The sequence below is a fragment of the Pseudogymnoascus destructans genome, assembly GCF_001641265.1.
Source record: "Pseudogymnoascus destructans isolate 20631-21 unplaced genomic scaffold scaffold_24, whole genome shotgun sequence".
Classification (NCBI taxonomy): domain Eukaryota; kingdom Fungi; phylum Ascomycota; class Leotiomycetes; order Thelebolales; family Thelebolaceae; genus Pseudogymnoascus; species Pseudogymnoascus destructans.
Window position 1 is genome coordinate 280,672 of NW_020167543.1, and position 21,471 is coordinate 302,142.

At 50.8% G+C, this 21,471-nt stretch overlaps 8 protein-coding genes across 8 annotated transcripts; 2 read left to right on the forward strand and 6 right to left on the reverse strand.

Moving 5' to 3' along the window:
- Positions 1-1,318: 1,318 nt before the first annotated feature.
- VC83_08331 (uncharacterized protein) lies at positions 1,319-2,907 on the reverse strand. The gene has a single exon (XM_024471886.1). The coding sequence runs from the start codon at positions 2,514-2,516 to the stop codon at positions 1,383-1,385; it is 1,134 nt and encodes a 377-aa protein (XP_024320705.1). The 5' UTR covers positions 2,517-2,907; the 3' UTR covers positions 1,319-1,382.
- A 1,211-nt stretch (positions 2,908-4,118) lies between these two features.
- Positions 4,119-6,837, reverse strand: VC83_08332 (uncharacterized protein). Its single transcript, XM_024471887.1, has 2 exons — positions 6,514-6,837; positions 4,119-6,451 (listed from the first exon to the last, which is right to left on the reverse strand). Exons 1-2 carry the CDS (start codon positions 6,786-6,788, stop codon positions 4,885-4,887), a joined length of 1,842 nt encoding a protein of 613 aa, XP_024320672.1. The 5' UTR covers positions 6,789-6,837; the 3' UTR covers positions 4,119-4,884.
- Positions 6,498-7,972, reverse strand: VC83_08333 (uncharacterized protein; the record flags this gene model as incomplete). The annotated part of the gene is made up of 1 exon (XM_024471888.1): positions 6,498-7,972. Exon 1 carries the CDS (start codon positions 6,891-6,893, stop codon positions 6,498-6,500), a length of 396 nt encoding a protein of 131 aa, XP_024320704.1. The 5' UTR covers positions 6,894-7,972.
- A 1,351-nt stretch (positions 7,973-9,323) lies between these two features.
- Positions 9,324-10,052, reverse strand: VC83_08334 (uncharacterized protein; the record flags this gene model as incomplete). The annotated part of the gene is made up of 4 exons (XM_024471889.1): positions 9,324-9,422; positions 9,468-9,688; positions 9,738-9,837; positions 9,891-10,052. 4 exons carry the CDS (start codon positions 10,050-10,052, stop codon positions 9,324-9,326), a joined length of 582 nt encoding a protein of 193 aa, XP_024320675.1.
- Positions 10,053-11,121: 1,069 nt separating this feature from the next.
- Positions 11,122-11,725, forward strand: VC83_08335 (uncharacterized protein; the record flags this gene model as incomplete). The annotated part of the gene is made up of 2 exons (XM_024471890.1): positions 11,122-11,469; positions 11,528-11,725. The coding sequence occupies 2 exons, from the start codon at positions 11,122-11,124 to the stop codon at positions 11,723-11,725; spliced, it is 546 nt and encodes a 181-aa protein (XP_024320707.1).
- A 281-nt stretch (positions 11,726-12,006) lies between these two features.
- On the forward strand, positions 12,007-13,181 carry VC83_08336 (uncharacterized protein; the record flags this gene model as incomplete). The annotated part of the gene is made up of 3 exons (XM_024471891.1): positions 12,007-12,511; positions 12,565-12,792; positions 12,853-13,181. 3 exons carry the CDS (start codon positions 12,007-12,009, stop codon positions 13,179-13,181), a joined length of 1,062 nt encoding a protein of 353 aa, XP_024320674.1.
- A 1,453-nt stretch (positions 13,182-14,634) lies between these two features.
- Positions 14,635-15,120, reverse strand: VC83_08337 (uncharacterized protein; the record flags this gene model as incomplete). The annotated part of the gene is made up of 2 exons (XM_024471892.1): positions 14,635-14,790; positions 14,845-15,120. 2 exons carry the CDS (start codon positions 15,118-15,120, stop codon positions 14,635-14,637), a joined length of 432 nt encoding a protein of 143 aa, XP_024320706.1.
- A 4,182-nt stretch (positions 15,121-19,302) lies between these two features.
- On the reverse strand, positions 19,303-20,923 carry VC83_08338 (uncharacterized protein). Its single transcript, XM_024471893.1, has 2 exons — positions 20,497-20,923; positions 19,303-20,450 (listed from the first exon to the last, which is right to left on the reverse strand). The coding sequence occupies exons 1-2, from the start codon at positions 20,585-20,587 to the stop codon at positions 19,417-19,419; spliced, it is 1,125 nt and encodes a 374-aa protein (XP_024320703.1). The 5' UTR covers positions 20,588-20,923; the 3' UTR covers positions 19,303-19,416.
- Between the last annotated feature and the right edge of the window lie 548 nt (positions 20,924-21,471).

A 21,471-nucleotide genomic window follows, 5' to 3' on the forward strand; every position in this document is an offset into this window, starting at 1 on the left:
GTCTCTGATGCAGAATCTCTAATGCAGCATCTTAATCGAAGTCTCCCACCGTTAGGATTAGGAATAACCCTTCAAACGTTAGGGGGAAAGATCAGCTATAGCGACGCGGCGGACCATACTGGCAGAAGAGAGAAGACTTCGTAGCCTACTTGCTTCAGCATACGCAGGAAATAGAAGCCATTGTATCTTGCTATCTCCGTCTTAAAGGCACTGAGAGATGCCACCTATCGCCTTTCGATGAGTGGGTCCATGGCAGCTTCAACATGTACCTACCAGTCTATATCGACAATTGGAGGAAACAGCCTGGTGGAAGAGTCATGATCCGATTCCCGCTCCCCTATAAGGTTGGCGAGTTGAATTATCCAGGCAATGCAAATGAAAAGGTCCGTTGCGAGTCAGCTGCTTATGTCTGGATCCTCGAGAACTGCCCAGACCTTCCCATCCCTCACTTATGGGATTTTGCATTTGCAGCTGATGCACAGGACACGAAGGGCTCTATCGTAAGTAATCTGCTAAAAAATATTATAATCAACCCTATATGGCATAGTTCGTCGCATTAGACGACGCGCCCGTACTCACACGGCTTTTTGCCAGTTCTATTCCCTGTTAGGCGGTACCAATCCCTGCAGGTATATATCATCAGGGCGCCTCTACAGTCTTGAGATAGGACACCTAGTTATTGATTACGTTGAAGAGACTGACGGAAGACTGAAGTCCATAGTTATAATTGAATGGTAATGTGCTGCCTTTGTACATATATTTCTCTACTATTTCACAATGGATTCTTCAACAATATCAAAACGGAACAGGAGCTACAAGACAGATGGTATTTGCTGCTATTTGTCACCTATGGAACCCATCACCACCTCCTTCTAAAAGTTAGATGACAAAATTCCTTAAGCATGAGCTTGTTTAGTTTCATACTATAACTACGAAGCCAATTTCAAAGTAACGGACAACTGCACATGCCAAATCAGTTGTCATTAATTGGTTTTAACGATATAAAGGATTCTTGCAAGAGCATAAGATAAAGTTGAAACAATTGAGTTAAGCCAAGTCCGTAATAAGTCTAGGTCTGGTCGGGAAATTCGGGAGTCATGGCGTAATATAGATAGTAATCATTATAGTAATTGCCATCTACTACAAATTACACATAGAAAATAAGTCATTATAAGTAATATTTACACGTGATTGTTAACCAATTATAGGCACGTGATGACAGTCTTGGCAGACCGACGGGGGACCGCGGTCCCCCGTGACGCACACTAGTTCTACTAAAGCGTAAATTCATCTCGTGGCAGCGTGTGTCTCTGGACTTAGGGATAGACGTTAATTCAATTGATTTATATACTCTATATTCTATATCAAACGGCAAAGACGCTCTAGTTTCCACCCAGAGCCTTGCTGAATCCAGCAGGCGCGCAGTAAGGAGAGTTGCCTCCCTGACAGCTCAAACCGTCAACACATGTAGCACGGGTGACCCACTTCCCATCCAGGCATTGCATGAGAGAGTCTCCGTTACATTCCCAGACGCCTGTTGCGCAGGGCGCGCTAGGTTCGCTGGTTGTGGGAGTGGCCAGCATCTCCAGGCCGCTAGTGGCGGTGGGCGTGTAAGAGGTGGTGGGAGCATCAGAGGTGGTGGAAGCGGCCTTGGCGGTTTGTGTTATCATCGTGGTTGGGACGGCAGCTTGCGCGACGTCGGCTGGGGAGTTGACGGCCTGGCTGGCGGAGCTTACGCTGGTGCTGGCACTGGATGCAGACTCCTGGGAGGCAGATGTAGACTCCTGGGAGGCAGAGGTAGACTCCTGGGAGGCAGAGGTAGACTCCTGGGTGGCAGAGGTAGACTCCTGGGAGGCAGAGGTAGACTCCTGGGAGGTAGAGGTAGACTCCTGGGTGGCAGAGGAAGAAGTAGAAGTAGTGGCCGTAGTTGCAACCTTAGCCGCGGCGCTGCTGCTGCTGCCACTGCTGCTGCCTCCAGACGCGGGTCCCTGGACGGTACCTGATCCGTCGGTGTCAAAGTTGTAGAGCTTCTCGTCGACGATTTCCCAGGTGATATCGATGTGTCCGTCAGCGCATGCGCTTCCGGACAGCTCATTCAGGACAGAGTAGCTGAAGTCGAGTCCAGGGGCGCCGTTGGCCTCCCACGTGTCACTGGTGGATGGGCCGGTGCCACAGCGCTCACAGCCGTCACCAATAAAGAGTGGTAGGCTGGAGGCTACGCCGTTGACAGAGACAACGACCTTCTTGCCGCAGTACTTGGCCATATCCCCGCGGAGGAGGGTGTTGTTCATGGCAACAACATAGTTAGTATTGATGTCGGTAAGGGGCAAGCTGGCGATGTGGCTGCACATGACTCCGCCCTGGTTCTGGGCGGCAAAGCTGGTGCCACAGGTTTCGATCTGTTCGACATCGAAGTAGTAGGTGCCGAATCCGGAGCCCTGGTTGAGAGACTGCTGCGCATAGGCGCGCGAGGAGAAGAGCAGCCCGGCTGCTGCGATGATTTGTGCCTTCATCATTTTCGTAGTGAGTGTGTTGGTAGCGTATAAAGAGATAAGACTGTTTCTCAAGAGAGAGAGTGTGTGATGTAGTAACACTTAAAAGAAGGAAGGAAAGTGATATCCGTCTAGGATGAAAGGAGTGTTGATAAAAAAGAATAAAATATCGAAAGTAATAAAGGCTCTGCCAGAGAGAGACGATAGAAGATAGAGAGAAAAAAAAGGTTGGATCGGGGTGGAAAAGGGAGAATTTATATCAGAGAAGCCAGGGCCCAGCACAAGCTTTTTTTCTGGGCCCATGTGGCGGCTTCCTTTGACATCGAGTAATGGAGCAACAAAAGGCTTGTCGTGATCCTCCCCCTCCCCCTCCCCCGGCGGCCACGGCCCCACGATTAGCGTAGGTGAAAAGCTTTGAGCCTAGAAGGTTCTAGGTTCTAGATGCCCCCAAAGTAAGACACCACTAACAAAATCAAAGCTTTTCACCTACGCTAATCGTCTTGGCGCTCTCTGGGGATTTAGTCGGCAGGTTCCTAGATGCGGGAAGAAGCCAAAGACGGGACATGACTAGAGAAGCAGGAACCCGTGGGCAATAAATCATCCTCGGCGTCATTGTCCTTGGCCTATGTCCCGTGTTTGAAATATGACGATCTCAGTGGTCCTCGGGGTCGTTGTTCCTAGCCGATGTCCCGTGTTTGCGATTCGTTATGTATCCTTTACCACACACCTTATTTTGTGAAGAGGTTTTAAAGAATTAGTAAGAACAGAAATAAAAAAAGAATTGAAATTAGTAGAAGAATTTATTAGCCACATAGTGGAACTGCCTGCATCTGTGACAGCTGCAGCCCTACCTACAGTACGGCGTACGGAAACTTGTGGCGCCGTACTGTACGCCCCCTGCGCTCCTAGGGTCACTACTCTAACGCCCCCTGCGAAGATCTTAGGAGTGTGCTCCTGCATGCGTTATTGGTCGTAGGAACGTATCAGGGAGGGGCCTCGGACCAGCGGCCGTCTGAGCATGTGAGTGTTGGTTGTAAGGGGGGTGGTCGTTGGAGTGGTGGACGTTATGGATATCATGTGATTACACTGCCGAAAAGCCGCCGCATCTTGGATCCGGCTCCATAATATTGTTTGGAGAGCCCACTATAAAGCCGCGTAAGCCCTTTCGCCAGGCTTTCGCTGGGGCCTAGAACAATGAATTGGGCCGGGTAAAGCCATGACGCGGGCGAGATTTAAGTCCAGATGATTACAGATACGGTATATGGCTGATTCGGGTGAGGTTTACGATGCCTGCCCCGCCATGAAACGGTTGAACGAACGAAGCGAATATCTGAGCAAGTCTGATAAAAAAATATCGTGTGGCGTTCACTATAGCATAGATTTTTTGAAAACCTCAATCGAGCTGCCTAATGTGCCACTAGCCTGGGTCGCCGTGATGCAGGCTAGTGGCGGTTTGGTGGCGGGCGGTTTGGACTAGTGTGGTCCCCTAACGGTCTGCCAAGACCTGTTATAGCGATCTCCTATTAGACGATTAGAACACAGGCTTCTACAGGCAGCTACTGTTCACCAAAAAGCTGAACATAAGGCTCTTATATTGCTATATCACCTACCTTACCTACGTAGCGATATAAAACAAGTGCTAGGGTTGGGCTACATACAGTCGCTGCTACCGAGCAGAATCGCTGAAGCCACGGTTGAGGTGGCACCGACGTTGCGACCGTGGGGGCTACGGCCCAATTCGGAAGGGTGGGTGCAGGGGTAGTTGCGGCCTGAGGCAGCGCCAAAATCGCTCATCGTGATTCCGGGGTGGTGGAGGTTATATTCCCTATATATCGAACGGTTTATTGGCAGACCCGTTGCGTATTGGCTTCAGACCAGACCGCTTTCTTTTGGCTCAGGTGACAATCTCTTTAAACAAGGTTGTTTTCATCGTAATTCATTCCTACTTACAGTAGTGACCGCCGTTACAACGTTAAAACTAATCGCTAACAGAAAAGGAACAACAGAAACTGAGATGTGATGAGCATCCTCCGGTATCTAGCACCATCTCCGTACACAACTCACCTCAAAATCTCGACTCCACCACTCCCCAGCCACTCACAACCTCTCTCCTCTCTCCTTCTTCAACCCCGCCGCCACACGCCTACTAATCACATCACTAATCGCCAAATTCGTCACCATGGGATTAACCCCACTCGCCGACGGAAACACACTCGCATCCGCAACATACAACCCCCTCGTCTCCCACACCCTCCCCTCCGGATCCACAACCCCCATCCCCTCCGTCGCGCTCATCCGACACGACCCCATCTGATGCGCACTCCCGCACGACAACCCCGGCGGCGCATTCCCCACCGCCTCAACCTTCCGCAGCCACTCCTTGAACTCTGGGTTAGCAGGCGAGCGCCCCGCAGAGGGATCGACGATGAAAGGCGGTGCGCCAGAGAGGTGGGGATGAATCTCCGCCGCGCCGCCGACGAGGAGGATCTTCATCATCTCCAGGAGGCCTATGAGGGTGTGGCGGCGGTCGAAGGCGGAGGGGGTGTATTCTACGCGCTTTGGGTTGGCGAGGATGCGGCCGGGGTCGCGGTCGCGCGCAAAGCTGGCGTAGGTGTTCATGTGCCGGTATTTGGCGGCGAGGAGCTTCCAGTCGGAGCCGGAGGTCCAGTTCATTTGGGAGAGGGAGAGGGTGGGGATCATGCAGGTTGCTTCCATTTTGGCGCCATGGCCGTGGCCGTCGAGGTTCTCGAAGGAGGTGCAGACTGTGGTTAGGATTGCGCCTTCCCAGGGGCGAACGTCTTCGGGGAAGAAGGCTGAGACCATGTTGGCGGGGTGCATGTAGAGGTTTCGGCCGATGTGTGTGTTCTGCGAGGTTAGTTGTGGATCGGGTTAGGAGCGGGATATAACATACCTTCAGACCGCTATTCAGGAGCAGGACAGGAGAATTCAGAGATCCAGCAGACACAATGACGCGCTGCGCCTTTACAACAACCTCCCTCTCCACACCATCCTTCGTCCACACCCCCTTAACACCCACCGCCGTCTTATTCCCACCCCTCGTCTCAAACAAGACTCGCTCAACCTGGTACCCCTCCATGAACTGCGCCCCCGCCCTTGCCGCATCAGGCAACCAACACACATTCGGTCCCTGCTTCTCCGCCGCCCCGCAACCCATCCCACAGCGCCCACACGAATGTTTGTGTCCCCCCGTATTCTGAGGCACCGCTTTCGCCTCATACCCCAACTTCCTCGCGCCCTCCAGCAGGACCCTATTACCATGGCTATGTTCGATATTCTCCGTGCTAACGCCCATGCGATCACACACCCTATCGAGCGCGTCCTGGAACTCCGTGGTTTCGAACAGCGGCAGCTTGCGGTCCCGGGACCACTCTTGACGGACGTATGACTGCGGCTGAAGCGATGCAGACCAGTTGATGGAGCCGCCGCCGCCCCAGTTGGCGCCGGCGATGAAGGTGAGGGAGGCGTCGTAGCTGGCGTCGAAGCCGCCGTTCTCAAAGAGGTGCGTGTACCCCGCTGCTTCGTTCATGGGGAGGCGGTCAGGGGGGTGGTAGTACGCTTTATCGACGACGAGGACTGAAAATCCTGCCTCCGCGAGATTCTTCGCCGACACGCCTCCGCCGACACCAGAGCCGACAATGACAACATCGAACTCAAGCGTCGCTGGCTCAGCGGCCGCCTCGAACTTCAGGAACTTATAGTCGAACGTTGGGCCAGGTTCGTAGCCCGTCGGTGTGGCGCTGTAGCCCGTGAGAGCCGGAAATAACTTAGATGTGCGCAGGTAGTTGATCTTAGCCAGGGAGGTTATGGAGCTACCCAGCACTCGTATCGGCGACAGATAGTGCGTTCGCCAGCCCTTCAGCACCCCCGAGCGCGCCTGCGCATCCAATGTGTCCAGCGTTCGAGTATAGCCTGTCAATAACAGTGCGCCTGGTCGCGTACTGCCGGCATATTAGCATGCTTCCGTGCCCACTCTGCATTTATAACTCAAAAAGAACCATACCCCAGCGCCGCCAGCACGAATTTCAATCCCTTAACCTGCTCCTCCGTCGCGTAATACACAAGCTGCCTCATCAGCAAATCCTGGAACTCCGCGCTATCACTCGGCCGCTCCGCCAGATACGCATCCAGCGTTTCCGTATCTTTAGCCTGAGCGCTCGCGCCCGCCTGTGTTGAGAGAAACGCGTACTCCGCGTCCGAGACGGTGTAGTCGAGGGACCCTTCAGTGGCGGCGGATGCGCGCACGATGCGCGGGACGGCGGCGTCCATTAGGGACATGAGGATGGCCCATTGTGCGTCGGTGAAGGGGGAGCCATTTGGGCTGGGGGGGAGGGGGGTGGCGAGGGGGGCCAACGCGGCGATAGGGCCAGATGGGGCGCTCATGGTTGGTATGGATTGAGGAGTGTCGTATGTGGTCGTATAACTCAGATTGGCATATCTGGGGTAAATTATGCCGCTGAATTGAGTTGAGGCGAGCTACTATAGTAGATAGCTTGATTGCCTTGAGTCTGGGGATGTGGAGCAGATTTATGGGGGCTAGTATGGGGAGGCGGGAACCCACAGAGCCGAGGACGCGGGGCAGTGGACCCTTCAGAACGCGGGGAACCCAGCGGTCTGGCTTGTGAATGCGCGAAGGATGTTTGTGAGATGCGGATTGATGCTGTTGTGAACATATGAATTCTCTTTGTGGCTGTTGGGATTTTTTGAGCTCAAAAATAACGCAAGGGCGCACTTGTATCTGTCTTGGCGCCCTTTGTTACCGCCGTATCTTACTACAGTAATCACTGCCTATAGCGGACGGGTCGGTTCGAGTTTTGCTGGTATATAGAGTTTCTGCTAAGTTATATGAAGTAGTTTGTTGGAACTACGTTCCTAGCAGTACGCTGCACAGTGTAGTCTATCTATATACTGCTAGGCGGTATATGATTCCCCTAAATTCTACCCTGTACCCCCTAACCGTGCTTCGTGTTGTGTGAGTGATCCTCCTTGCTATAGGCGTGTTTTTTTAGCCCTTCTGCGTTTGCTAAGTTGTTCCATCCCTTGCTGAAGCATTTCGTTCTCTGCTTTTAACAATGCTAATTGATACATCATTTGTGATACACTAGCGACAGAGACTAAGAATAGATTTATTACAGAGTATGAAGTCTGTATTAGACTATATTAGCCATGAACCGGTGTTTGCATGAATGCATTTCTGAAAACGCTCCAAGACTGTACCGATAAACCCTTACTCTTTCAAGGTTCAGGTCGGTTATAAAATCATGCTTCCCGGAAGTGTGGACACGGTAAATCTGCCACACTACTAAGAAGAAAGAAATTTATGAAAAAGGCAAAAACATACAACAGTGGGTATTCGCTGGTGGTCACCCACCCAACTACTAATCCACCGATCTCAAGTTTATGTATGGCAGAGCGGACGGGATGCCCAGTTCTCTTGAGTCTATGGTCGTATGTAATATTTATGTCCGTATTGGGAGATATATGCGTTATTCAACATATAGTTCAACTCAATTGGGAAAGGGGACGCCAGCCTGGCAAGAGTCTGTGGCTTCCACGTCTAGCCCGTTACAGCTCATCAAATTTTCTCTTAGCAGAAGTGCCAGTGGAGAGCTGCGAGCAGCCCTCGCCAACACCCAGCCGCCATCCCTCTTTCCACCAGGGAATACAGCCGCAATCAGCCGCTCGGCATGGCGTAGATTGTGGCACATTCACCATACGGCAAAGCATGCTTGCTGACAGTGGGGGTATTGCTACCCAGGCGGTTCAACCCACGGATTTTAACGTTGTGAAAGCCAATAGAGGGCCTAGATTAGGTTCTTCCCATGAATCGTAGAATGGAAGCTCAAAGTGCAACAAGCTAACGGTATGAAAGGCAACGCCTGCACTTCTGGCAGTCTGGATGGCGCTCGAGACGACTTGTAGATGGTGTTTGTAAAACTCTTCTTTTATGATCATGTCCGAGGTCAACAGCCAGTCGTCAACTTCTAGCACCTCACAGCAGGACAATCTCACCTCCTGCAACAGAGGCGGTGCCTTTTCTGGCACGCGACTGGGGTTGACCCAAATGTGCTACGGGTTTTATTAGGGGCAGCACACAGGTAGTAGCACTGCTCCCGCTCTAGAACACCTTGTGTGCTAGCACAGTTGTGTCAGCACGCGAGGCGTGATAAAACACATGTGCCAACCCAGGAACGGCTTTACCCCACTTGGGCTGTGACAGACGCTGTGCTATCGCACTTGCCGTTGTAGCACATCCGTTGTAGCCCCGTCGCTGTGCTGAACACACCCTATTTTCACGCTAGTATGTAATTATGTGCATGAATCTGCAGACTAAGTTTTATTCCAGAAATCTGGGGCCGCAACGCCACTATGGATACTATGTTGGCAAACACGCGGATGAACAAAGCTCTCTTTTATTTGAAGGGTTGAGCCATTTAAGGATTAATTTACTCTATATTCAGCATTCTCACTCCTGAATGGTACACCCTTTAAAACTCTGCCAAAGAGGTAGTTCTGTCTATCCAAAGCCATCTATACCTCGCCATCAAAGCCCAGTTATTCTGGCTGAAAGTCTAGTTCCTGCAGTTGTACTCCATCGTCCAAGTGTGTACGAACAAGGGCTCGAAGATGATCTCTGAGCTTGCATGTACCGGATACTACGTCTTGTAAGCATTGTCGATTAGTAATATAAGGTGTCTTACCCATGACAAGCATCTTGCCTCTCTCCTCCTGTGTACCGTCGTCCAGGGTGTCATCAGCTAATGCACTGTTCAGTAAGGACTCCGCTGCTAGGCCAATATCTGAATTTGTCAACTACGCACTGCACGAAAAGTATCTCCGTGCACAAATTTCAGCTAAAGAAACCAACCCCATAAGAACATCTTTCTGGTCACCATGTCGCAGAAGTGCATGCTGCTAATGTCAGCAGGTAACTCTTGGCTGAGAAGGGTATCGTACCTTTCTTAATTCGCGTGCGGACGCAGCCGACGTTGTCTCGGAAAGGAATGTGACGGCGTCGGAGTCAGAAGGCCAACGATCCAAATTTTCTACGCCGACTGCTCCATTGTCCTGCGTGTACTTCTGCATTAATTCCATCGTGATGATTCCGAGCGCTCTGACATCCTGAGGCTCCCGATTTCTCTGAGTTTTCTCGGTTTTCTCACAGCATTGTTGGTTTGCTATGAGTTCGCATTAGCAGAGAACCGCCTCCGATTATCCACAACTAACCAATTTTTACATCGCCCCCGGTGCTAAGGAGGATGTTCCGGCAATTGATAGAGCCATGTTCGAGCCCCTCGCTTTCGAGATAGATTAAGCCGTCGAGGACCTTCCGTGCTCCTTGTCAGCCTGTGACCGACGCGGCTGATGGATGTGACTCACCTGCCTGAGGATAGCTGCTAGTTCCGATTCCGTAGGATATTTAGCAATCTCTACGATCTGGTAGAGGGAGATGGGCATGTACTCGAGGACGAATGTAGAACGATGTCTCGGTAGTGAAGGCTTCAAGAGCCTTGACAATGTTGGGATGTCGTACACGACCATGCATATAGAGCGCCTTCTCGGCAGCTGCAACCGTAAATGTCCTCACGGCTACGAGTCCCGCCTTCCCTTGTGGCACAGTAACTGGGCCGTTAAGGTCGAGATCGAAATGTTTCTTGTAGATTTCCCATGGTGATGCTTTTCTTGCCGTAAATGGGCTGGGTTTAGATTCACTTATGCTTGGCGGCTTCGATATCTTGACACTGCTCGTATGATCTGTATCGTCCTTCGGAGAGCGAGATCTTTTCGGTTTTTTACTGGCGCTCTCGGGAGTGTCGCCCACTGGGGAACTTGAGAGTGCAGGTAGCGTAGCGGAAGCTTCAGGATGCTGAGTAGGCAGCAGCTGAGCTGAGCCCGCTAACATGTCGATTTTTGTGCCACGTTTACCTGAACTCATGTTGAGGCAACGTGAGCGGTAGGCAGGGTAGGTCTAGAGATCGAGGATTTGAGAGGGATAGAGGATGGACGACGAACAGAAGACGGACGAGAAATTGAAGAGTGACGACGAACAGAAGATGGACGAGGGTAGAATGACACAGACGGACGGGGATCATTCTAACCCATTCGGGGGAAGGTGAAAGGAGCTCACTGCGTAGGGCAGCACAATATGGATGTCTGAAGAACGCGCAACTGACCGAAACCTCTACCCTGCTTTTCATTCCTCCCTCTTACCTCCTCCTGCTCAAAACTTTACCTCAAGCCATGTTACATTGCTAAGAAAAGACATAGAAGATGCTACCATCGAGATATGCATGTCGGGAGGAGAGACTGGCGACAGAGGGCCGGCTCAAGTACAGAGGCACAGCTCGCGTCGGGCTCGAGGTCCTACACTTCACATGGAACGAGCCAAGGGAACCAAACCAAAAAAGTCTCAACAAGCTGAAGAAGTGCTTTGAAAAAGGGCAGTGTGACCGAGTGACGCGGAACCATATCCCAGTTGTCATTGATCGTCCCAGCTGGACGATGTCCTCCATGCTTCCTTCACAGGTCTCGGCTGAGATGCTGCTGACTAATGCCACTGACCCTCATCCCGAACTTCAATTCCCATCAGGATTCCAACTCCGCTGCCTCCATGGGCGACACCGAGTTCTGGCAGCGCGAGAGGTCCTACCTCTGCAGGAGAGATGCAGATATCGACGACGAGCTCAGGAAGGCCTTGATCGAGGAGCACTCGAACGAGCAGCCGCCGTCAGATGGCGAGATCTATTGCAAGATCCGAAAATATCAGCAAAAGCGGGATCGGTACTCGGAAATGCGATGGTGGGCTCGTCCGTCGGGCCATGGGACGAGGTGTCTCGACCAGGTCTCCCGTCATCCCGATTTTAAGGCCGCCTTCGACGATCTATTGGATATTCCTGGCCTCTGGGGCGGGATGCGAATCAGTACGTTGAATAGGATGATTAGCATGAGATGTGACGACGTGAGTCTGCCGAGATTGGCATATCTAGCTTGCACATCACTGAAACTAATCGAAACAGGAGGTCCTGTCCTATCTCACGCACATTAAGGATGTTTGGTCCCGGCTCCTCCATCACAACAAAGAAGCGATGCTTATAGTAGACCAAGCCACAGTAAAGGCCGTGGAGCTCATGGCCCCCAAATCGTCAAAGCGCGACGCCCAGGCGCTACATGGCCAATTGCTGAGCGGACAGATATTTTCTGGCTTTAGCCTATGAGGCCCGCGAGACCATCTGGAGTGGTTTGCGTACCATCAGCGGCCTGATACCATCCCTCTACACCTTCTTCGAGGATCTCAAGTATTTGGAAGCATGCGCAGGCAGCATGAGATACTTGGTTATGCCGTCTCCAAAACACACGATGCGCAGCGCCTTGAACAGTATTTTTTTTTGAAACGAACCAACTCGTCGTCCAGGATGCTCACTCCTCATATTCCACACAGTTGGGGAAGAGGTCGAAGAATTGGCACTTTACGTATCCGCAGTTATGGTTGTACACTATGCGGGACTATCCTGATTTGCCTGCCCCTCGGGAGGTGAAGACAACGAAGAAGAAGAAGCTTCTAGCGAAAGCCAGGGCTCCAAATGCCAATGAAGCTAAACTGTCGGACTTCGCAGTTCTTGCTGGCAAGTTACGGTTTAAAAGCGATGAGATAACGGCGTTAATGCTACGGTCCTCGGACAGAAAGATTGCACGTGATGCATTACTACGAGCGCGAAATCAGGATCGCTATGATTACGGTGATGGAGACATTGAATCTCATATCGACAAGATCTTGGGATTATTTGCAACCGCCAGACCTCGGAATACCGAGCAGTCGTGTCCCGCTCTTGTCAGCGACGGTCCAGACAGGGCTGGCCCCCGATGTGGGTTTCCAGACGAGGAGGCTCATGCGAGAGATAGAAGGTTTCTCTATATAAGCAATCTCCAGTCAGACCAAGAAGAGCAAGGCGAGAGCATCACTTCGTTTTTTGTCCGCAGATCAGTATACTTTGCATTCTTTGGTAGGCTGCCGAAGATAAGCACACACCGCCCAATGGTGGTGCGGAACGGGCAGCATCTGCTCCATTTCTCCAAACGCAAGTATCAGAGGTAGATCTCGAGACAGATGAGGAGCGGCTCAGACAGAACACACTAGAAGACAGGCTGGAACAGCTGAATGGTGATGGAAATGATGCACAAGAGGCGGATGACTCATTCCAAGTGTCAGAGAGGGATCGAAGGCGGGACACGCACATTGCCCTTGAGAGAATTATAGCAGAGGGACTCGCCAGCATCCCTGAAGGTACTGAGGATCCACCAGAGCACTCTGGAGAGCAGAACCTGGACATGTAGCTGCAGCTAGTACCTCCTCCCCCTTCCAAGATCCGCATTGAGTTCAAGATTCTTGACGAAGAGGTATGGATGACCGAGCGGAGTCTTCTGGTGGACCCTTCTGAACCGTCGGAGGTGGAGCGGGTGACGAAAAAGTACATGAGAAAGGGAATGAGGCCCTTTGATACCTCGTTCAACTTCATTGTCCCACAAACATGCTTCCAAGCAGTGACTACTGATGGGACGAACACCGTATTCTTGATCAAGGAGGATGGAATTAATAACCAGCTTGTTGTGTTTGATCCAACATCTGACGCAGGGCCTTCTGCAGGCAGTAGGCTGAAGAGGAGTCGACATTAAAATGAAAACGGTACCATTCAGTATGACTATTCATTTTTTTGGCCGAAGATAGAGCCCTACATATTTCGAGAGGGTGTACTATAGAAACAACGTAGGTGTCTTGGGGATAGAGGACTAGAAGGTATGACTCATACTGTGACTTACCCTAAGTTCGCATTTTGGGATCCTTTGCCTGCAGATTTACCCTTGTTTAATAGCTTCAGGGCGACGTAGACAGTACGTACCAGTAAGTAACTCTCCAGCGTGCCATCAGAACCATCTGTGGTGGATCATGGTGGTCCCGCGCGATCGACAGGGGTTGCTCATGTTGCGATTATAGTCTATAACTATGAAAGCTATAGTCAGAAAGCGAGAATAGTGGACTGCCGCTGGCATTTCATGGCAAGCTACGACTATTCGAAGATGTAAGAGATCTTATATCTCCAGAGACGGTTTGAGGGCCACCACACGATGGTCTCACCCGATGGTCTCAATGAACCCACACCAGGTATCCACCGAGTTATCCTTGAAATCGGCTCCGCTTTTGGGGACCTTGGTGATGAAGGAGGGATACTGCAGCTGGGATGGGCTGCACTACCTAGAGTACAATCAAGCGGCCTTCAAATATATAGAAACTGGGCTCTTCCCCATCGAGAGCCTTTATCGCAGGTCCCAGGTCCATCTCTTCGGCCAAATCGCGCGCCGTATGCCCATCATTGTCCACCGCTTCTACCACTGCCCCTCTGTCGACCAAGAGTTTCGTCGCTGCCCCATGCCCTAGCCAAGCAGATAGGTGTAACGGTGTACGCCCGAGTTAGTCCACTGTGTCAAGTTTGCGTCCTAGTCAATCAAGAGGTCAATAATCTCTAGGTGTCCGCCATCGGCCGCCAAATGCAACCCCGAGCTTCCTTCGAGGTCGCGAGCAGATATCATGGCTCCTTGCTCTAAGAGTACTCTCACCGTGTCGACGGACGTGCTCTGCACTGCCAAGTGCAGGAATGTCTGCTCTTTCTTATTCAAAGGTCGTCGACGGTGTTGGCTGGCGCCTGGTTCGCTTATCGGCCATTTACTTCGCTGGAAGCTGGCCCTTCTTTGGTTGGGGATATGCTACTGGGTGTATGGTATGGACAAACTCTAATGTTGGCCGGAGACGCGCGCACAGGTTAATTGCGGGGAGGAACCTATTTTGGCCCTGTGCGCCCGTGCTCGTCACCAGCATAAATGAGGGCGGTGTTGATACGTTGCTGGGACCTTCACACAAGGGTGTGAGCTCAATTGACTGCAACTCGATCATTCATCATGTCGAACCCCCGCTTGAGTTGCCAGAGATCCTAGCAATTGTGCTCAATCGTGTTTGGCAATTGACCGAAGTAGAACGTCTCGGATTGGCTAATAATATGAACAGCGTCGGAGTACAAAGAAAATTCAACGGCTTTAGGATAAGCCATGCAGCTTCGTTCGACTAATTGACAGATCAGGCGTAGGAGAGCATGTTTGCCATCTCTCCTGATCCTCTGAAATCATTTTCAAACTCCTTTCCAACCTCGAGGACGTTCTCTAAATGAGAATAGCATAGGTGTGTACCATCGCTGCTTGCTATGGCATGTGCTGAACGCACTGCGTTCTTAATCTGTGCGACAGTATCAGCAAAATAACCCTATTCGAGGGTACCTGGAACACTTGCCTGTCTACCATTGAGACTGTGCTTGGCCAGGATGTTCAACTGCTTGTCACTATACGCTGCATTCCCGTTCTCTGTCTTTGCCCTCTCGAGAAAGCTCCTCCAGATCGCTTTTCTCGTATCAACGCCTAAGGGGCTGTACTTAACACCAATGTGTATTCTGCTCTGCACTGCTTCATCAAAGTCTCTGACCCGGTTCGTGGTAAGTAACATAATGCCCTTATAATACTCGAGCTTCCGTAAAAAGACCGAGACGAGAGAGTTGTGATTAGAGTCCATACCAGCATATTCTTCTAGCAACCAGCTTGCATGCTTTCACCTCCAAATAGCGTCGTAGAGCTCGCAAAAGTGTTTTATACCTTCTTTCCTTGCTGCAATGACTACATTTCCAGGCGCTTACGCTGAACTGTAGTATGGTGTGCTCAGGCGATATGCATTGAGCTCGTTTGGGGTTAGAAGCAACACGAACTAGCTGAAAGTTCCGATTAGTCCAATATGCTCCGATATGCTCCAAGATGCTCCGCTGTTTGGATCTAAAAGTAGCAAGGCCAATTAGGCAGCCACACTGGCGAGGCAGATTGCAGAAGCAAAGCGTGACGTGGCCACGCAGGTATCCGAATTTCTCCAAGCGCCAGACAGGGGTTTCCACATGCATGCATGATGTTGGAACATACAAACTGCTCCAATATGCTCCAACATCCTCCTCTATTTAACTAATGCTGCATCCTGCTCCAATGTTCTCCAATTGCTTCATTTTGCCACATTCTTTGCTTCGAGAGTTCCGCAACCCATTAGTCCATAAATTCGCCAGTGTACAACAATCACTTCGGACGCCACGATGAAGCCTCTGCTAAGGCTTGTGGAGGAGATACGTCATGGTATCCCAAGCCACTATCACGTGGATCTCGAAAATCGTCTAGCTATAGCGTGGGGGGAACGGAAACGCAAACGGTTCGACATTAAACCACGGTCCAGAGGTGAAAATTTAGTGGCGACTCGAGAAAACCGTGCGCGTATCATTTACTTGCAAGCTCAAGATGAGGACTGCCTCCTCTTCCTGGCCTTCATTTTGGCATACTCTCCTAGGTCATGTGTGGATTTTAAAACCACGGAATTCGTAGAGCTTCATGATTATGCGTTGGACAACAAACAGCAAAGGGCGAGTCCTGAGCCTGAGAAGTTACTTAAAACCATGGCTATCAGGAGAGGTTTCAACCAGAACCTCCACTATTTAAACTACATGCAGAGGATGTTTCCTGAAGGTTTTGTTAATACCATATTGTGTTTTCTCTTAGTATCCGCCACATTTGCTGGATCATAAATCATGATCTCCTCGCCGTTACCCGTCAACCATCTTGTGTCTTCTGCTTCCTCAAAAAAAAATTAGGCTAATACTCCAGTACTCCTTGACTTGCTTTCTCTCCACGCTAGATATGACAATATTAGCTTTTGATATGCACCTGACTCGGGCACTAACGGACCTTTTGCGCACATGATGAACGGCTGTGTGATATTGTGTTGCTCAAGCTCCCTCAAGTGTGCCTGAAGATAAATGGGAGATCGTGAGTCCGTCTTGGTTCGTTTGAGACTGATATATACAAGCCAGATGCTACTGGTCTGCTAGAGGAGAAGTCGAAGATATACGACCGCCTTGAAGGGTCTGATATTGCCTCTCTAGCGACCTCAGATGCGGTTGCTCCAAAGCTTTGTTAATAAGCGATATGTTGTGGTGTACAGGTGAAGAAGGGCGATGAGAAGCGGCCTGCACCCTGATAGAATTTGTCGCGCTCAATATGCGAAATGATGGAGAGGAAACCCGCGGCAACAGCGACACGGAAACAAGAATCTAGTGAATTATTTGGCGGGCTCGACTTGTGAGAAAAACGATGGCGAGACAGCGTCCCTCGGGGTAGTGTGGATTGAGGGCTAATGGCGACACTGGTCAGATTGGATCAAAGTCATCCTTGTCGCTCGGGAGAGTACTTGGATGATGCCTGGTCGCGATGCGAGGATGAGGCTATTTATTTGAGGGAAGAAACTCGCTGTCTGCGGGGCCCAAGTGGTGGGGCTTGACGCCATGTGATTTGCTCGGCAATCCGACACTGACCGAAAACACCTGCAGTCAGGCAGTTAGGCTGCAATGCCTTTGTACGATGAATGCCTTCAGGCTGAAAGAGCTTTGACGACCTCACGAAACACAAAGAATAAAATATTTGAAACCCAGTAAAATCAATCGCTTCAGTTGCTCTCTCTTGATCGAACGAAATAGCGTGGACTCATGCGCATCGTCCCACAGTATATAAGTGCCATGACATCAACGTGGCGTGGCATCAAACGACGGTGTGGCCAACAGACTCCGCCAGCATACCACAGCGTATCGAAGCTGCAGCCACACATGTCAAGGTCACGATTGTGGCAGTATACAACAAAAGTTGACGGGACATAGCACCTCAATACTCATGAACACTAGACACAGTACATGTGTTTGGCTCTCAAGGTCAACGTCTACAAATCAGGACCCTACTTCGTCGTTGAATTTACACGATCATTGGAACGAGAACAAGATCGACGATGAGGGATCACCTACAAGCAATGCGGTCACATATAAAGCCAGTCTGCGCAGAGCAACACAGCAACACAGCTCAAGGAGACTTCGCAGAAATGTGCCACATGCCGTGGCGCACAGATTCCTGGAACAAGCAGTGCCCGGTCAGCAAAACGGAAATAGCAAAGGTGAAAGCAGCCTATGATTCGCGTCAACAATACATTACGTCCCATCATGGACAGTTACCGGAATCAACGACCTGCCAACTCAAAACCGAACCTCAATGGAAGCATCGACGGTCACCAGACCCGAGATCATAGATTGCTCCGTCTTTATACGACATCCTTGTGAGATAATTGCCGCTACAGGGCCTGATGGGGTTCGGACTTCCCATGTGCATAGATGCTAAGACTGAAGAGATCAAGGTACCCTCCAACAATGTCAAAAACATGCTCCAACATGCTCCATTTTCTCATACCAGTATGGAGGTCTATGTATAAAGGAGAAGCTGCAAAATGAGGCGACCAATATGCTGAGTGGTATCGACTTAATGACATAGTTTACCTCTACTGGCTAGGTCGTCACCATTGGACTCGATTTCATCAAAGCAACTTAAACCGAGCTTATCCGTCGAGCGCAAGCCTCCTCCCTATGCCGACCTCCTACCTTTCTATCCTGCTCTCCTCGATTGCATTGTGTATAACTACGGCAAAGTTTTCCATTTCTGTCTGGAGACAATACCACGAATACACTTGGAACTCTATGTCTACTACCAAAACGAAGTTATGGCTTCAGATGGCTATGTCTGTAGTTCGCAGCAGGTGATGTGACGGAAGGAAAGGTAAAGAATGTCTTGTGACAAAGTAAAAATATAGAGAGTCTTGGGGGTGATTGTACGCGTTCATGTGACTATCCTCTAGGATCATCGCGTTAACCCAGAGCCTCTAGCTATCCATGTTAAGCTGCAACTCCTATGGGCTAGTAGAGGGATTTTGTAGTGCCAAGTCTGTTGGTGTAGCTATAAGGCGGGTGAGGTATTCTATTCTAGCTGTGCGGTTAGCAGGTGGTGCTTGCGGTCTCTAGGGCCACTAGCGGAATTTAGAGGCTGTGGTAGTCTTCCTATAGTGCATGATTTCATCATTTATGCCGGGCATTTGAGAGTCTCTGATGACTGATTAGTAACTGGTCTAGACGATAATACCGCTTTCCGAGAGATAAATTGCTTGAAGAGTTCATAGTCCTCAGTGAGGTAGTCTTCGTTGTATTGGTAACCGGTATGCATGATTCCACGCGAAACGCCGTGGGAGTAGCCATCTTCAACAGCAAGGGCGTAGCTGTAGATGATATTGCGAATTTATATGCGCAATCTGAGGAAAGTGCTGCGATGATCCGTCGGAGGATTGCTGGCATGAGACTTGTCGTCCTGCTCCTCTTCGGGCTTTTCAGGGACTGTCCGACCAGGATTCCGGGCGCCAGCCTTCTCTTTTACCGACTCGGACTTTTTGGTGACTGTTAGCTTAGGTGCCCTACTCGGACTTTTTGGTGACTGTTAGCTTAGGTGCCCTAAGCTAACAGTCACCAAAAAGTCCGAGTAGACTAGACAACAGCGTAGATGAACTTTGGGAACCCATAGTGCGCACAGAAGCTTGGACGTGTCTTTCGTGCACTTAGACACAGGGGGGATAGTTAAGGTAGGTGGAGGTTGAGGAAGCATGGGAAGGATCACGGACCTTATTCCACTGTTAGGAGCTAGCCAATTACTCATTGGCAGACTGAAGATCTGGATCTTGACAGCTGATTTGGGATTGATTTCCAACTAAAATCTGGCCCTCATGTAGGCTAAAGAAAAGTCGAGTATGACGAGAAATAGGAACATAGCTCGAGGTTGAAGCATATCACCATAGTTGCAATAAAGTATATGGCGGCGTCATTGGACTGCTTCTATTCATACCTAGTAAAACACGCTATTACCTACTTTCCTCTTACGTAGTTAAATCAGATCAAACAACTCTTCCAGCCTCAATCCCAATTCACAGCCGGCTCTTCACCCACGACTTTATCATATCCGCGCTAGCTCCCAGCTCCGGCTCCGCCAACAATGTCGCCAGCAGCGGCATCTCATGCGCCTCGTCCTTTGCCGACAACAGCTGCACGCCCGTTCTCCCCTTCGACAACGTCGCGGCAACAGCCTTCACCCCATCAATCAGAATTTCGTCCTCTCCTCCCGTGATCAGAATATCATCAACTGGAATCCCATCCCACCACTCCGCCTCCGCCAGTGCAGGCTGCGTGTAATTCGTGTTGGCATCTACCGGGTGGGGGTAAGGGGTACCCAGGAAGCTTGTCGAGCACTTAACGAGGAAACCAGGCGTCAACTCGTCTTTGCGTTCGTTAAGGGCGTATCCGGGGTTAGAGGTGGAGAAGTCGGCCCACGGGCTGATGAGGATGGCGCCGAGGAACTTCGCGCCTTCTTCGAGCGAGACAGCGGGGACGGACGGATGCGGGTGCGCGAGGTGCGAGAGCAGCGCAAGCGAGAGGTTTCCACCTGCGGAGTCGCCGGCGAGGATGATGGAGGAGAGATCGACACGGAGGTTCGTGATGATGTGTGTAAGCAGCGCGGAGGCCTGGATGAGCTGGCGCGGGAACTGGGCACCGGGAGCGAGGTCGTAGGAGAGGAAGAGGACCGAGGGGATCTCCTCAGCTGGGACGGAGTCGCGGAGGGATTCGCGCAGAGTGTGAAGATACGCAAATGAGTAGGGCTCGGCGGGGACAACGTAGCCGCCGCCGTGTAGGTAGAGGATTATCTTCTTGGCGTTGCGTGGACCGATCCAGTGCGCACGGGTGCCATCCTGGAGGATCTCAGACTCGGGGGCCACCTTGTGGATTTTGCAGTAGGCGGCATAAATGTCGTCGGTGGGTGGTGCGCGGTATTGGTTTTGGTAGGGGGTGAGGCTGTCGACGAGGGCGCGGACGGCGGTGTACATCACATGCCTCTTGATGGTGGAGGGCGTTGTGGAGCGGTTTCGGAAGGGCGCGCCGAGGAGTGCAAGGATTGTTTGGGTGACTAGAGATGATGTTAGTGAGGTCTTAGTGGTGTCTGGTATACTTACGAATGCTGAGGAGCTTTGGGGTAAAGGTGAGCTTCTCGGTGAGGGGCATCTGGGCAAGAGCCGCCTGGTGGGATAGCTTGGACGACGACATGGTGCAATACCTTGCGGGGATGTGATTGGCGCTAGTAATCGTCGTAGAATATGAAGTGTAATGAAAATACAGACAGGATGATTAGGTTGTTGTTAGATGAATGAAGTCTGTAATGGAGATAATTGTCATATTAACGGAAGTACGTACGCCGAGGCTGATCGACAGCCGGGCGCAGACCGAGGTTCGTGGGTGTTAAGAGAAGAGCCTTGGCTGAACAGGACAGTGGGAAGTCACGTTGTAGATAAATACGTAACGGTTTACATGACCTCACCTCAACTTGGGCGTAATTTCAGGCATCTACTTTTTAGACAGAACAATACACACGTTAGTCAACAGACTCTGTATTGATTACGGATGAGTTCTAGTATAGGGACACCAGTACTCCGTAGAGAAATTGGGATTTGCTGTACGGAGTAACGCTGCTCCATTTTGTAGCAGCCCTATAAAACTAGCCGCTGTGTAGGAAATATAAAACCCTAGCAGGCTTGGCATCATAATTGCCTAATTAGGATAGTGACTGGTACACGGTAGCAGCTAGGGTTACTATCCATAGGTAGTTGGTTAAATTGAATTAGGTTATAACGTGGTTTATCACTAAGCAGCGCACTTTGAGCGATTCCACCACCCTATCAGTTTAACACGTGTTTTATTTTGTATTTAACATGCCCTACGGCGGATGCGATGGTGCGCTGTCAACGTGGCGCGGGCGGGTAAGTTAGGCGGTGCCGCTGGGTCGGGTACCTGCGGTGTGTGTGCGGAGACAGTCTTGGTCTCATCGAGGAGCACAGGATCATCTTGGAGTGTAGGAAGCAACTCCATCCTCGGCAGTGGCATTGCAGAACAAGTGTCACCCTCTACAAGTGTCACCCTCTAACTCGCCGCCT